Raw genomic sequence first — 13,606 nt, forward strand, 5'->3', positions numbered from 1 at the left:
CCATACACACCTGGCAGGATCCTGATACACTGTGAAACCTCATACACACCTGGCAGGATCCTGATACACTGTGAAACCCCATACACACCTGGCAGGATCCTGATACACTGTGAAACCTCATACACACCTGGCATGATAGTAGTGGTTTGATACAGCTGAATGGCTCGAACCAGATGGGTTTTTAGAACAACTCAGTAGTTTTGTTGTCAACTGTTAGTGAAACTTGTGTTTTCTTCCTGATGTGTTTAATTCGCTGAACTAAAATCCCCAGCTGGCATGTCTTCGGATCACGAGTGCAGGCATCTATATTACAAGTCCAGTAACATAACCACGGTGCTACTGTACTCAAAACAGACAGATCATAAACAATTTTGTTTTCGTGTGGAGCCTTTCATGACCATCGGACGTCCCAAAGTGCTCTACAGCCAGTGAAGTACTTTTGAAGCACAGTCACTGTTGTGATGTTGGAAACGTGGCAGCCAATTTGCACACAGTAAATTCCCAGAAACATTACAGAGTCATAACCCCACCGAAGGAGGCCATTTGGCCCGTCGTATCCATGCTGGCTCTTTGTAGAGAAATCCTGTTAGTCCCATTCTCTGGCCCTATGCCAATTGCCTCTTAAGTTTACTTCCCTCAAGTCCCCCATCTGATTTCCTTTTGAAATCATTGATCGTCTCTGCTTCCGCCACCTTCGTAGGCAGCGAGTTCCAGGTCTCATTACCACTCGCTGAGTGAAAAATAAAATCCTCACATTCCCCCTGCATCTCTTGCCTAATACATTAAATCTGAGTACATGGTCTTGGGGACAGTCAGCTAATGGCAATAGCTTTTCTTTGTCTACCCTCTCCAAACCTGTCTATCAAATCTCCACTCAATCGCCTTTGTTCCAAAGAGAACAACCCCTGCTTCTCCAACCTGACCTTGTCGCTAAAATCCCTCCTCCCTGGAACCATTCTGGTAAATCTCCTCTGCACCCTCTCAAGGACACTCACATCCTTCCTTAAGTTTGGTGACCAGAACTGGCTACAATTACTCTAGTTGTTGTCTAACCAGTGCTTTATAAATATTCAGCGTAGCTTCCCTGCTTTTGTACTCAATGCCTCTATTTAAGAATCCCAAGATCCCACATGCTTTGCAATACAATAATAACCAGATAATCTGCTTTTGTGATGTTGATTGAACAATAAATATTGGCCAAGACACTGGGCATAACTCCCCTGGTTGTCTTCGTAATAGTGCCATGGGATCTTGTACGTTCACCAGAGAGGGTTGATGGCTTTGGTTTAATGTTTCATCAGAAAGACGGCCCCTCTGGCAGTGCAGCACTCCCTCAGTACTGCACTGGAGTGTCAGCTTGAATTTTATGCTCGAGTTCTGGAGTGGGACTCAAACCACAACCTTCTGACTCACAGGATGTGAGCTACCAACTGAGACACTGCTGACACTATTCACTATTGACCTGGGCACCAGATATAACCAGCCTAGTCGACCCTGCAAAGTGCTGATCACCAACACCTGGGAATTGTGCCAAAATTGGGAGAGCTGTCCCACAGGCCAGTCAAAATACAGCCTGAAATAGTCATAGTTACATCATCATATATCTCAGCCAATGGTCCAGATTCCTCCATCACAATCACTGGATATGTCCAGTCCCACCGACAGGACAGACCCATCACAGGTGGTGGCACAGTGTTACACAGTCAGGAGAGAGTGGCCCTGGGAGCTCTCAACATTGACTCCAGATCCCTTGAATTCTCAATCAGGTCACATATAGACAAGGAATTATCCTGCTGATTGCCACCTACTGCCCTCCCTCAGCTGATGAATTACTGTTCCTCCATGTTGAATAAACACTGAGAAGAGATGGCACAGAATGTATTCTGAATGGGGCACTTCAGTGCAGCACCACTGCTGACCGAGCTGGTTAGGTCCTGAGGGATATAACTGCCAAATGGAGCCTGCGGCAGGTGGGAGAACCAGCACCAAGTAAAATCCAGCTTGGTATCGTCTTCACCAATCTACCTGTTGCAGATGCATCTGTCCATGACAGTAACCCAATTGAGGAATGTCTGTTGATGGTTTCAGGATGGGTGTAATTGACACCTCCTAGTCTGGAATGTATCCTTTTGTTCTTCACAGATAGTGAGACTGTTTGAATATACAGGCCAAGTCAGCCCAACCTTCGGTGGCCATTTTGCAGCACACTGTCCACTTTTCAAAAGGAACGGTCAGTTTTTATAAATCTTCAGTTTGCTTCTGTATTTCCATTCTTGCACTTCTCGTGAGTGTGACACCATGCAGCTGCTGCCCCTGTCCTTCAGATGGTAGAAGTCGTGGGTTTGGAAGGTGCTGTCGACAGAGGCTTGGCGAGTTGCTGCAGTGCATCTGTATATGGTACACACTGCTGGTGGAGAGAGTGAATATTTAAGTTAGTGGTTAGGGTGCATATCGAGTAGACTGCTTTGTCTTGCATGGTGTCGAGCTGCTTGAGTGTTGTTGGAGCTGCACTCGTCCAGCGAAGTGGAGAGTATTCCATCACACTCCTGACTTTTGCTTTGTGGATGGTGGACAGGTTTTGGGAAGTCAGGAGGTGAGTTACTTGCCGCAGAATTCCCAGCCTCTGACTTGCTCTTGTAGCAACAGTATTTTTGTGGCTGGTCCGGTTAGGTTTCAGGTCAATGGTAACCCCAGGGTATTGAGGGTGAGCAGGGTGGGGCGTGCGATGCTCAGTGATGGCAATGGCACTGAGTGTCATGGGGAAATGGTTAAATTCTCTTTTGTTGGAGATGGTCAAGGGCTCATGGTGTTGGGGTAATATATTAGCATGGATAGAGGACTGGTTAGCAGACAGAAAGCAGAGAGGGCATAAATGGGGCATTTTTGAATTGGCAGGCAGTGAATCATGGGGTGCTGTAAGGATCAGTGCTGGAGCCTCAGTTATTTTCAGTGTATATGAATGACTTGGATGAAGAGACAGAGAAAAATATCACTAAATTTTCTGATACACAGTTCAGCTGTGGGGAGGACATAAAGAAGCTGCAAAGAGACATAGAAGGTTAAGTGAGTGGGCAACAGGATGGCAGATAGAGGATAATTTAATGCAGTGTGAAGTCGTTCACTTTGGTCGTAAAAATCGAAACACAGACTACTTTTCAAAAGTTATGAAACTGGTAATGGTTGATCAGAAAGACTTAGGGTACTCGTATAAGGAGTGCACAAAGTTAACATGCAGGTGCAGCAGGCTATTTGGAAGGCAAATGACATGTTCGCCTTTATTGCAAGGGGATTGGAGTACAGGAAAAAAGAAGTCTTCCCAAATTTGTACAGGAATTTGGTGAGACTGCACCTGGAATACTGTGTGCAGTTTTGTACTCCACATTTAAGAAAGGATATACTTGCACTGGAGGCAGTGCAGTGAAGATTTACTAGAATGGTCCCCGGGAAAAGGGGGTCGTCGTATGATGAGAGGCTGAGTAAACTGGGCCTATATTCTCTAGTGTTTCGAAGAATGAGAGGTGATCTAATTGAGACTTGCAAGATTCTGAAAAGGGGCTTGATTGGGTAGAAGCTGAGAGATTGTTTCTGCTGGTTGGGGAATCTAGAACGTGGGGACACAGTCTCAGGATAAGGGACGATCATTCAAGGCTGAGATGAGAAATTACTTCACTCAAAGTGTTGTGAATCATTGGACTTCTCTACCCCAGAGGGTTGTGGATGCTCCATCGTTGAATACATTTCAGTCTGGTATAGATAGATTTTTGGTCTCGCAGGGAATCAAGGGATATGGGGAGCAGGCGAGAAAGTGGAATTGAAGTCCAAGATCAGACATGATCGTATTGAATGTTAACAATATTATCATGGGCTGGTTCATCTACGATAGGTAGAATGGTGAGGAGAAGGCCAAGTAGATTTTCCCCTCTTGTTGGTTCTGTCACTACCTGCTGTAAGCTCAGTCTGGCAGCTATGTCCTTCAGGACACGGCCAGCTCGGTCAGTAGTGGAGCTAGAGAGACGGTCTGAATGATGGTCATTGAAATTCCCCACCCAGCAAACATTCTGTGCCCTTCCTACCCTCTGTGCTTCTCCCATGTGATGTTCAATATGGAGGAGTAATGATTTGTGAGCTGTGGGAGGGCTGTCGGTAATAATCAGAATGCTTCCTTGCCCATGGTTGATCTGATGCCCTGAGACTTCATGGGGTCTTGAGTTATTTTTTAGGGACTCTCATGGCCACTCCCTCCTGACTCTGTACTACTGTGCTGCCAGTTCAGGTGGGTATGGCCTGCCAGTCTGACAGGACATAACCAGCGATGGTGATCGAGTCGTTTGGGACGTTGGCTGAAAGGTATGATTCTGTGATGATGAATATCTCAGGCTGTTGCTTGTCTGGTCTGTGGGACAGTTCTCCCAGTTTTGGCACAAGATGTTGGTGAAGAGGAGTTTACAGGGTTGACTAGGCTGGTTATGTATGTGGTATCAGGAGTGTCGGTCGATTCCAGTTGTTTGTCAGAGTGCAGTGGATGCCGGAACATTGAGTAAATTTAAGGAGGAGATAGACAGATTTTGAATTAGTAATGGGTTGAAGGGTTATGGAGAATGGGTAGGAAAGTGGAGTTGAGGCTGAGATGAGATCAGCCGTGATCGTATTGAATGGCGGAGCAGGCTCGAGGGGCTGAATTGCCTACTCTTGCTCCTAGTTCTTATGTTCTTCTGCTGCCTACACTTTTTTGTACTGATCTGATAGAACTGAGTAACTTGCTCGGCCATTTCAGCCATTAGTTAACAGTCAACCACATTGTTGTGTGTCTGGAGTCAGCTAGAACCAGACTGGATAAGGTCGGCAGATTTCGTTCCCAAAACGACATTGGTGAACCAGGTGGGTTTTCATGACAATCTGGTAGTTTTCATGAACAACATTCTTGATACTAGCTTTATTCCAGATCTATTTACTGAACAGAATTTACATTCCCCAGCTGCCGTGGTTGTATAGAAACTCATATCTCCAGATCAGTGGTCCAGGCCTCTGGCTTACTAGTCCAGTGACATAACTGTGTTACTCTACCCTTGGTGGAATGGAGAGACCTCAGAGTTTTGCCAGGCTGGATGTGGTTACAGAGATAGGGAGGGTCCAGGCCATGGAGGCATTTGAAAACAGTGAGAATTTTTTTATTTATTCATTCATGGGATGTGGGCGTCACTGGCTAGGCCAGCATTTATTGCCCATCCCTAGTTGCCCTTGAGAAGGTGGTGGTTGGCTGCCTTCTTGAACCGCTGCAGTCCATTTGGGGTAGGTACACCCACAGTGCTGTTCGGAAGGGAGTTCCAGGATTTTGACCCAATGACAGTGAAGGAACGGCGATATAGTTCCAAGTCAGGATGGTGTGTGACTTGGAGGGGAACTTACAGGTGGTGGTGTTCCCATGCATTTGCTGCCCTTGTGCTTCTAGTTGGTAGAGGTCGTGGGTTTGGAAGGTGCTGTCTAAGGAGCCTTGGTGCATTGCTGCAGTGCATCTTGTAGATGGTACACACTGCTGCTATTGATATGTTGCCGAACTGAGAGCCAATGTCCAGCCAGATAAACTGTTCATTGTCTGATACAATAACAGTGGGATTACTGACAATTCACAGTATAACCCACTTGTGTCCGATGTCAAATGTCCCGTTTCTGCAGAAGGTAAACACCGCTGATGGTTTTAAAAATGAATCTAATGGAATCTCTACTCTCGAATAACCAGGATCACGTGTGGATTTGTAATGAGATTTCTAATCGTACAGAGCAGGCCGGATCATGTTAACCATCAGAGGGAAAATATCACCTGTGTCGGCACCTCCATGTTCAGTAAATGTTAGAATCAAATCAGGATTTAAAACTTCTTTTCACCATTGTTCACCTTCAAGCAAAGTTTTCATTAACTGAGTTTTAATTTATACACACACCTCTATTGAAGCTTTGAATTAAATCTTGCAACATTTATTGAATAATAAAATGTTTTTCAGAAGTTGTTTTTATATCAATATGACTAACATTGAAAACCACTTTCTGTCTGTTCTAATTGAAGATGTTCAACAGAAACACAAGGAAACACTCCGGGAACAAACTGAAACACTGAGAGTGAACACTATCCTAATAAAGGAGAAGGTTAAGATTTTCCAGCTGGTTGATCGATACGCTGAGCTAACGGTCATTTCTACTGTTCGAGATCGGACACTTGTAGAACATGAACTGCTGGCAAGAGGCCGAGACCATGAAGAGTGGAGAGAGAAACATCTCCGGAAAGAACTGGAAAAAATCCGAACTGATCAGTTATTCCAGAGCAGTTTTTCCCACAGAAAACACAAATCTGGGAGTTCAGCAGCAGTGAGTGGAGTCCCAGGGATTGGAAAAACAACAATGGTACAAAAGATTGTTTATGACTGGGCCACTGGGAAAATATACCCAAACTTTCAATTTGTTTTCAGTTTTAAATTCCGGGATTTGAACATGATTAACTGTCGAATAAACCTGAGGAATCTGATACTGGATCAGTATCCTTACTTTGGGAATGTTCTGGGAGAGCTCTGGAAGAATCCAGAGGGATTGCTGTTTATATTTGATGGTTTGGATGAATTCAAGGACACGATCGATTTTACTGACAATCGGAGAAATACAGAACCTCAGTACATGTGCACAGATCCCGAATGCTGGTGTGAAGTGTCTGACATTGTGTACAGTTTAATACAACACAAGCTGCTCCCCGGATGTTCAGTGTTAGTGACCAGTCGTCCCACTGCATTACATTTATTGGAAAAGGCTGAGATCAGTGTCTGGGCTGAAATCCTGGGATTTGTTGGTGATGAACGGAAGGAATATTTCAACAAGTTTTTTGAAGATCAGACGGTGGCAGCAGCTGTTTTCAAACACGTGGAGGAGAACGAGATCCTATACACCATGTGTTACAACCCTTCCTACTGCTGGATCCTCTGTCTGTCGCTGGGTCCCTTCTTTACACAAAGAGACAGGAAACAGCAGCAAGTTCCGAAGACCATCACCCAGCTATATTCCTACTATATTTACAACATTCTGAAAAACCATAGCCAAGAGATTGAAAACCCCCGTGATGTGTTACTGAAGATCGGTGAGATGGCCTTCACAGGAGTCTCCAGGAAGAAGGTTGTGTTTAGAAATGGAGATTTGATCGAGTACAATCTGCAACCTTCCCAGTTCCTGTCTGGATTCCTGATGGAACTTTTGGAGAGAGATAATTCTGTCCAGAGTGTGGTTTACACATTCCCGCACCTCACCATCCAAGAGTTTGTAGCCGCACTCACACAATTCCTGTCTCCAAATCCCGGGGACATCCGGAAGCTCCTCAGTGATGCCCACAGCAAGGAAGATGGAAGATTTGAGATATTTCTCCGTTTTGTTGCTGGTCTCTCCTCCCCACAGGCAGCTCGACCCCTGGAGGAGTTTCTGGGTTCATTTCGACATCAAACAACCTGCCAAGTAATTGACTGGGTGAAGGAGAAGGTTGAAGGAGCCATTGGAAACACAGAGAGTGAAACTGTTAAAAGGGACATCCTGAACGCATTGCACTACCTGTTTGAGTCTCAGAATAAAGCACTGGCTCGGGCCACAGTGGGATCTGTGGAAATATTTGCATTTAGTGAATTTACATTGACTCCGATTGACTGTGATATTCTGTCTCATGCCATTGGACTCTGTGATACAATAAAAGAACTTGATCTACAGAACTGCTATATTCAATATGAAGGACTCCAGAGGCTGGGCCCTGTACTGCATAAATGCCAGATGTTGAGGTAACTCTTTATTTGTCTCTAACTGGTGGATGAATTTTTGAACAGCCATGGATTGTGTTGTTGCTTTGTAATGAAATGAAAGAAACAGTTTAATTAAGCAGAGACAAGCAGTTGCAACACGTCTCTGACAAATAATAAGAGGACGGTTAGTAATTCCCTAAGTTTTGGAGAATCTGAATTGGCTCCTCATGAGCCAGTAGGGATTTTACAGTCTTTATTGGATCAGTAAATATAGGTCACTGAAATTATCTGCTAATTTTATTGCGATAAATCATCATTTAATAAGGCTGGACAGCAGAATGTAAATGTAAATTATATCCAATAGGGCAGAAAGTTAATTAATAATATTTTCCACATCCACTATTTACTAAAAGCAGGACAGAAACCCGAGTTATAAAACTAACAAAAATTAAATCAACACCATGAGGTTTATCTTGTTGAGCAGGATGTTTCCTGGATTGGGAAGATTGTGGAAGCAGGAATTCTTTCACCTGTAATTCTTAGAATAATTCACAGTTCTGAACATTCGATAAAGAATGACATTTGGGAACTTAAACCTGCTGATAAAAAGGCTTAAGGCTCCAATCTAACGGGTATTACCCCTGGAGCACAGCCACATGTCAGCCAGCAGTAGGGCCTCACACACAGCGGGCGGCTCTGAGTAAACCGGGGACAGTGAACCTCTGAATAACCCAAATCTTCCCTCTGTATGTAAGGCCTGGCTCGGGAAAGAACTGCCGAAAATTCCCCAAAAACTGTCCGGCCAGTTACACGTGAAATAAATGTGGATCCAGGTCAATGGGAATAAAGTGAGACATTCCCCACCTTATAAACTTGCAGTGCAGGGACACTTAAAATTCGTAACAGGACCGAATAAACTTTCCTTGTTATATAAAATCCCGGTGGATGGAGTTTACAGCAGCGGTTAGCACCGTTCCAAAATATAACTCAGCTCGAGGTATTATACAGATTCATGTGTACAGAACATAATGTGTGGAAGAGAATCAATGCTTTGTCATTTAATCCCAGGAAAATTGCCCCAAACCCATGAAATAATATGGCGACCAGAATTGTATGCAGTACTTCCGATGTGGTCTAACCAAGGTTTGATGCAAGTTTGTATAACGTCACTTTTCAATTCTGTCTCTCGTTTTATGACCTTATTCACCTGTGTGACTACTTTTAGTGATTTGTGTATTTTACTCCTAGATCACTTTTCTCCTTGACCCCATTTAGATACATATTTTCTGAGCAGCCTCCTTAGTTTTCTTGTCAAAATATAATACTTCACATTTATGTGTTGAAATTCATTTGCCAATCATATGAACATTCTGCAAGTTAGTTGATATGTTCTTGCATTTTGTTGAATTCCTCCTCAGTATTGACTATTCCCCCCATCTCCAGTTTTCAGTCATCTGAAAATTTTGAATTTTTTTTGGATTCCAAAGCATAAATCGTGAATATAAGTTGTGAACAACACTGGTCCCAGCACTGATCCTTGTAGAATACCACATTCCCCCTTCTACATTCTGAGTAACTATCCTTTACCCCTCCTCTCTGCTTTCTGTTTTGACGTTAGCTAGCTATCCATTCTGCTACTTGTCCCCTGACCCCACATTCTCTGACCTTATTCATTAGCAACTGACTCGAAAAATGGCACAAGGTAGGGGTGCATGGCGTAGTGGTATTAAGGTTCCGGGCGTACAAATGCACAGTGCACTAAAATTAGAGGCAGAGTTTAACTGAACTATAAAAGCAAACAAAGCACTGGGGTTTATTTCTCGACTTATAGAATTGAAAAGTAAAGAAGGTACCTTATCAAAGGCTTTTTGATAATCGAAATAAGTTATATCTACGACATTATTGTTATCTACTCTCTCCAATACCTCTTCAAAAAGTTCAACGACATTGGTCAAGCAAGACATTTGCTTTTAAAATCCATGCTGACTATTCATTATTATATTTTTGATTTCTAGATGTTCTTCTATTCTCTCCTTTGTTAAGCATTTCATTATTTTTCCTACCACTGATGTTAAGATAAATTGACTACAGGCACCTGGACATGCTCTGTCTCCCTTAAATATAACATTAGATATTCACCAGTCTTCTGGCATGACACCTTTTTCTGGTGAATTAAAAATCTGCAGTAATATCTCTGCTCTCTCTTCTGGATATTATTATAAAATGTGCAGATGTAATCTATCTGGACCAGAAGTTTTAGCCTCTTCAACTTTGATTGGTATATTTAATATTTCATTTTTTTTTTAATGCAGTTATCTCATTTCTAATCTCATCATCCAATGTCATGCTCACCTGCCCAGTTTCCCTGCTATATACTAAAGCAAAGTAATTATTTCCTATTTCTGCCATGTTTCTGTCATTACCTGTGATATTATCCTGCCCATCAAGAAGTGACCCTCTTCTCATCATGACTTTCCTTTTTTAAATTTATGTGCCTGTAAAAACTTTTACTATTTTGTTTTATGTACCTTGATAATTTGATTTCATTGTTCCTCTTTATCGCCTCATTTTTTGACATCTCTTTTAATTTCTTCATGCTCTCCCTTGTCATGCTTTCCCCTGCTGTCCATAGAATCATAGAACCATAGAAAAGTTACGGCACAGAAGGAGGCCATTCAACCCAAACTGCCTTTGTTGTTATCTCTTTCCTTACCCTCAGATTTTTCCTTATGTGTTTAGTCATTCATGGTGACTCACTAGTATTTAGATTGTTCTTTTTTAAGATAAATTATTTTTCCTGGACTCTGCAGAATATTGTTTTAAATGTTTTCCATTGTTGTTCTGCATCATTGTGTGCCAATATTCTTGTCCATTTTGTTTTCCCACATTCTATTCTCGTCCCCTCAAAATCGTTTTTTTCTCCAATCTGTTACCCAGGTCTGATTATTATCTTAAAGTGTATAGTGTTAGATCTCCCACGATTATTATTTGACGTTTTCTTTTACTAATTTCCCTAATATCATTGTATATAGGATCATAGGAAATAGGAGCAGGAGTAAGCTATTTGGCCCGTCGAGCCGGCTCGCCATTCAAACAGATCATGGCTGATCATCTACCTCTACGCCATTTTTCTCCACTGTACCCAGATCCCTTGATGTCGTTAGTATTCAGAAATCTATCGATTTCTGTCTTGAACATGCTCAATGATTGAGCATCCACAGCCCTCTGGGGGAGAGAATTCCACAGATTTACAACCCTCTGAGTAAAGAAATTCCGCCTCACCTCAGTCTTAAATAGCCAGCCCCTTATTCTGAGACTGTGTCCCCTTGTTTTAGACTCACCAGTCAGGGGAAACATCCTATCCACATCTACCCTGTCACACCCTGTAAGTATTTTGTAAGTTTCAATGAGATCACCTCTCATTCTTCGAAACTCTAGAGAATACAGGCCCAGTTTCTGCAATCACTCCTCATAAGACAATCCCACTATCCCAGGGATTAGTCTGGTTAACCTCCATTGCACTCCCTCTACGGCAAGTACATAAGGAGACCAAAACTGTACACAATAATCCAGGTATGGTCTCATCGAGGCTTTATACAATTGAAGCCATACATCTTTACTCCTGTACTGAAATCACTTCGCACTGAAGGCATAGCATTTGCGTTCCGAATTGCTTGCTTCCCCTGCATATTAGCTTTTAATGACTCATGAACAAGGACACCCAGGCCTCTTTGGGCATCAACACTTCTCAACCTCTCACCTTTGAAGAAATACTCTGCCTTTCTGTTTTTCAACCAAAGTGGATCACTTCACACTTATTCACATTATATTCCATCTGCCATGATCTTGCCCATTCACTTGGCCTGTCCCCATCCCCTTCAAGCCTCCTTGCATCCTGCTCACAACTTACATTCCCTCCTAGTTTTGTGTCATCAGCAAATGTGTAAATATCACAATTTGTCGCCATATCAGCTGGGGCCCAAACACTGATCCTTGTGGTACCCCACTAGTCACAGCCTGCCAATCTGAGAATGACCCATTTATTCCTACTCTCTGCTTTCTATCTGCTAACCAATTCTCAATCCATAGTGGTATATTACCCCCCAATCCCATGTGCTCTAATTTTGTTTATTAACCTCCTGTGTGGACCTTATTAAAAGCTTTCTGAAAATCCAAATACGCCACATCCACTGACTCTCCTTTATCTGTGCTACAAATAACATCCTCAAAAAAACTCCAACAGGTTTGCCAAACATGATTTTCCTTTCACAAATCCATGTTGACTCTGCCCAATCATTATTTTCCAAATGTCCAGTTATCTCATCCTTTATAATAGATTCTAACATTTTCCCTACTAGTGATGTCAAACTAACAGGTATGTAGTTCTCTGTTTCTCTCTTGCTCCCTTCCTAAACAGTGAGGTTACATATTTCTTCCTCCACCTCCCTTCCACTATTACGTGGACTGTAGTCTACCCCTGTTGGTGTGAATGATCCCCTTATTATCTTTTATCTCTATTCATATGGATTCTATTTCTATCTTGCTGATGGTCACATTACTTTTTTCTACTGCCATTATGTTTTCCCTAATAAATACTGCTATATTGTTTTTCCTTTTTTCTCTCTCTCTATCTTTCCTAAGTATGTTATACCCTGCACCATTTCATTCGCAGTCCTGATTCAGTAATCCCCACGATAGTTGCTTGGTAGCACAAAACTTGTGTATTGTTGAGAGAAACATGCTGTCGAAGTATTTCATCTTGCACTCATCAGGGCAGACGCAAGAATGCCAAATTTCAAAGGGAACAAGAATTTATGCGACATGACTAAAGGGGTGCTTATCGGTTGGCAGATTGACTCTGATTGGTGGAGGTGTTGCCATGGAGAATGCACCAGGAAATTATTATGCGACCATGCTTTTGTTTAATGCAAAAAGTCACAAAGCCTGCACATGTTCTTTTTGCCTGCAGTGGACAGGTCCCTACGTGTGAACATATGTAGCTTCGAGCAAGCGTACGTGAGCCACATTGCAAGCCTGACTGATAATGTTCAATTGGTTGTTAGTGTAATTCTTAGCATATTCAGAATTTTGTGGTCAAACAAGCTCCCTTTCCTTGACATGCAAGTTGAGATATCCGCATCATGGGATGTGGGCGTCGCTGGTGAGGACAGCATTTATTACCCATCCCTAATTGCCCTTGGGAATGTGGTGGTGAGCCGCTGCAGTCGTGTGAATTAGGTACACCCACTGTGCTGTTAGGAAGGGAGTTCCAGCGACTGTGAAGGTGTGGTGATATAGTTCCAATCAGGATTGTGTTTGGCTTAGAGGGGAAGATGCAAGTGGTGGTGTTCCCATGCATCTGTTGCCCTTGTCCTTCTAGTTGTTAGTGGTCCCAGTTTTGGATGGTGCTATCTGAGGAGCCTTGGTGCATTGTTGCAGTGCATCTTGCAGATGGTATGCACTGCTGCCACTGTGCATCGGTGGTGGAGGGAGTTAATGTTGAAGGTGGTAAATGGGGTGCTACTTAAGCAGGCTGCTTTGTCCTGCATGGTGTCGATCTTCTTGAGTGTTATTGGAGCTGCAGTCATCCATGCAATTGGAGAGTATTCCATCACACTCCTTACTTGTGAGCATCAATCTCTCTTTTTTTATTTAGAGATACAGCACTGAAACAGGCCCTTCGGCCCACCGAGTCTGTGCCGACCATCAACCACCCATTTATACTAATCCTACACTAATCCCATGTACCCTACCACATCCCCACGTGTCCCTATATTTCCCTACCACCTACCCATACTAGGGGCAATTTATAATGGCCAATTTACCTCCCAACCTGCAAGTCTTTT

At 43.0% G+C, this 13,606-nt stretch overlaps 1 protein-coding gene across 2 annotated transcripts in view; it reads left to right on the forward strand.

Annotated features, from left to right (window-relative positions):
• The window catches only part of LOC137385169 (NACHT, LRR and PYD domains-containing protein 3-like), a 103,889-nt gene that overhangs the window by 51,271 nt on the left and 39,012 nt on the right, over positions 1 to 13,606 (forward strand). For both annotated transcript variants that reach the window (XM_068060138.1, XM_068060137.1), the window contains exon 10: positions 6,062 to 7,799. In XM_068060138.1, the coding sequence (XP_067916239.1) occupies positions 6,062 to 7,799 (1,738 nt within the window). The remainder of the gene's footprint in view (positions 1 to 6,061; positions 7,800 to 13,606) is intronic.

This window comes from Heterodontus francisci, chromosome 28 (genome assembly GCF_036365525.1).
Source record: "Heterodontus francisci isolate sHetFra1 chromosome 28, sHetFra1.hap1, whole genome shotgun sequence".
Taxonomy (NCBI): domain Eukaryota; kingdom Metazoa; phylum Chordata; class Chondrichthyes; order Heterodontiformes; family Heterodontidae; genus Heterodontus; species Heterodontus francisci.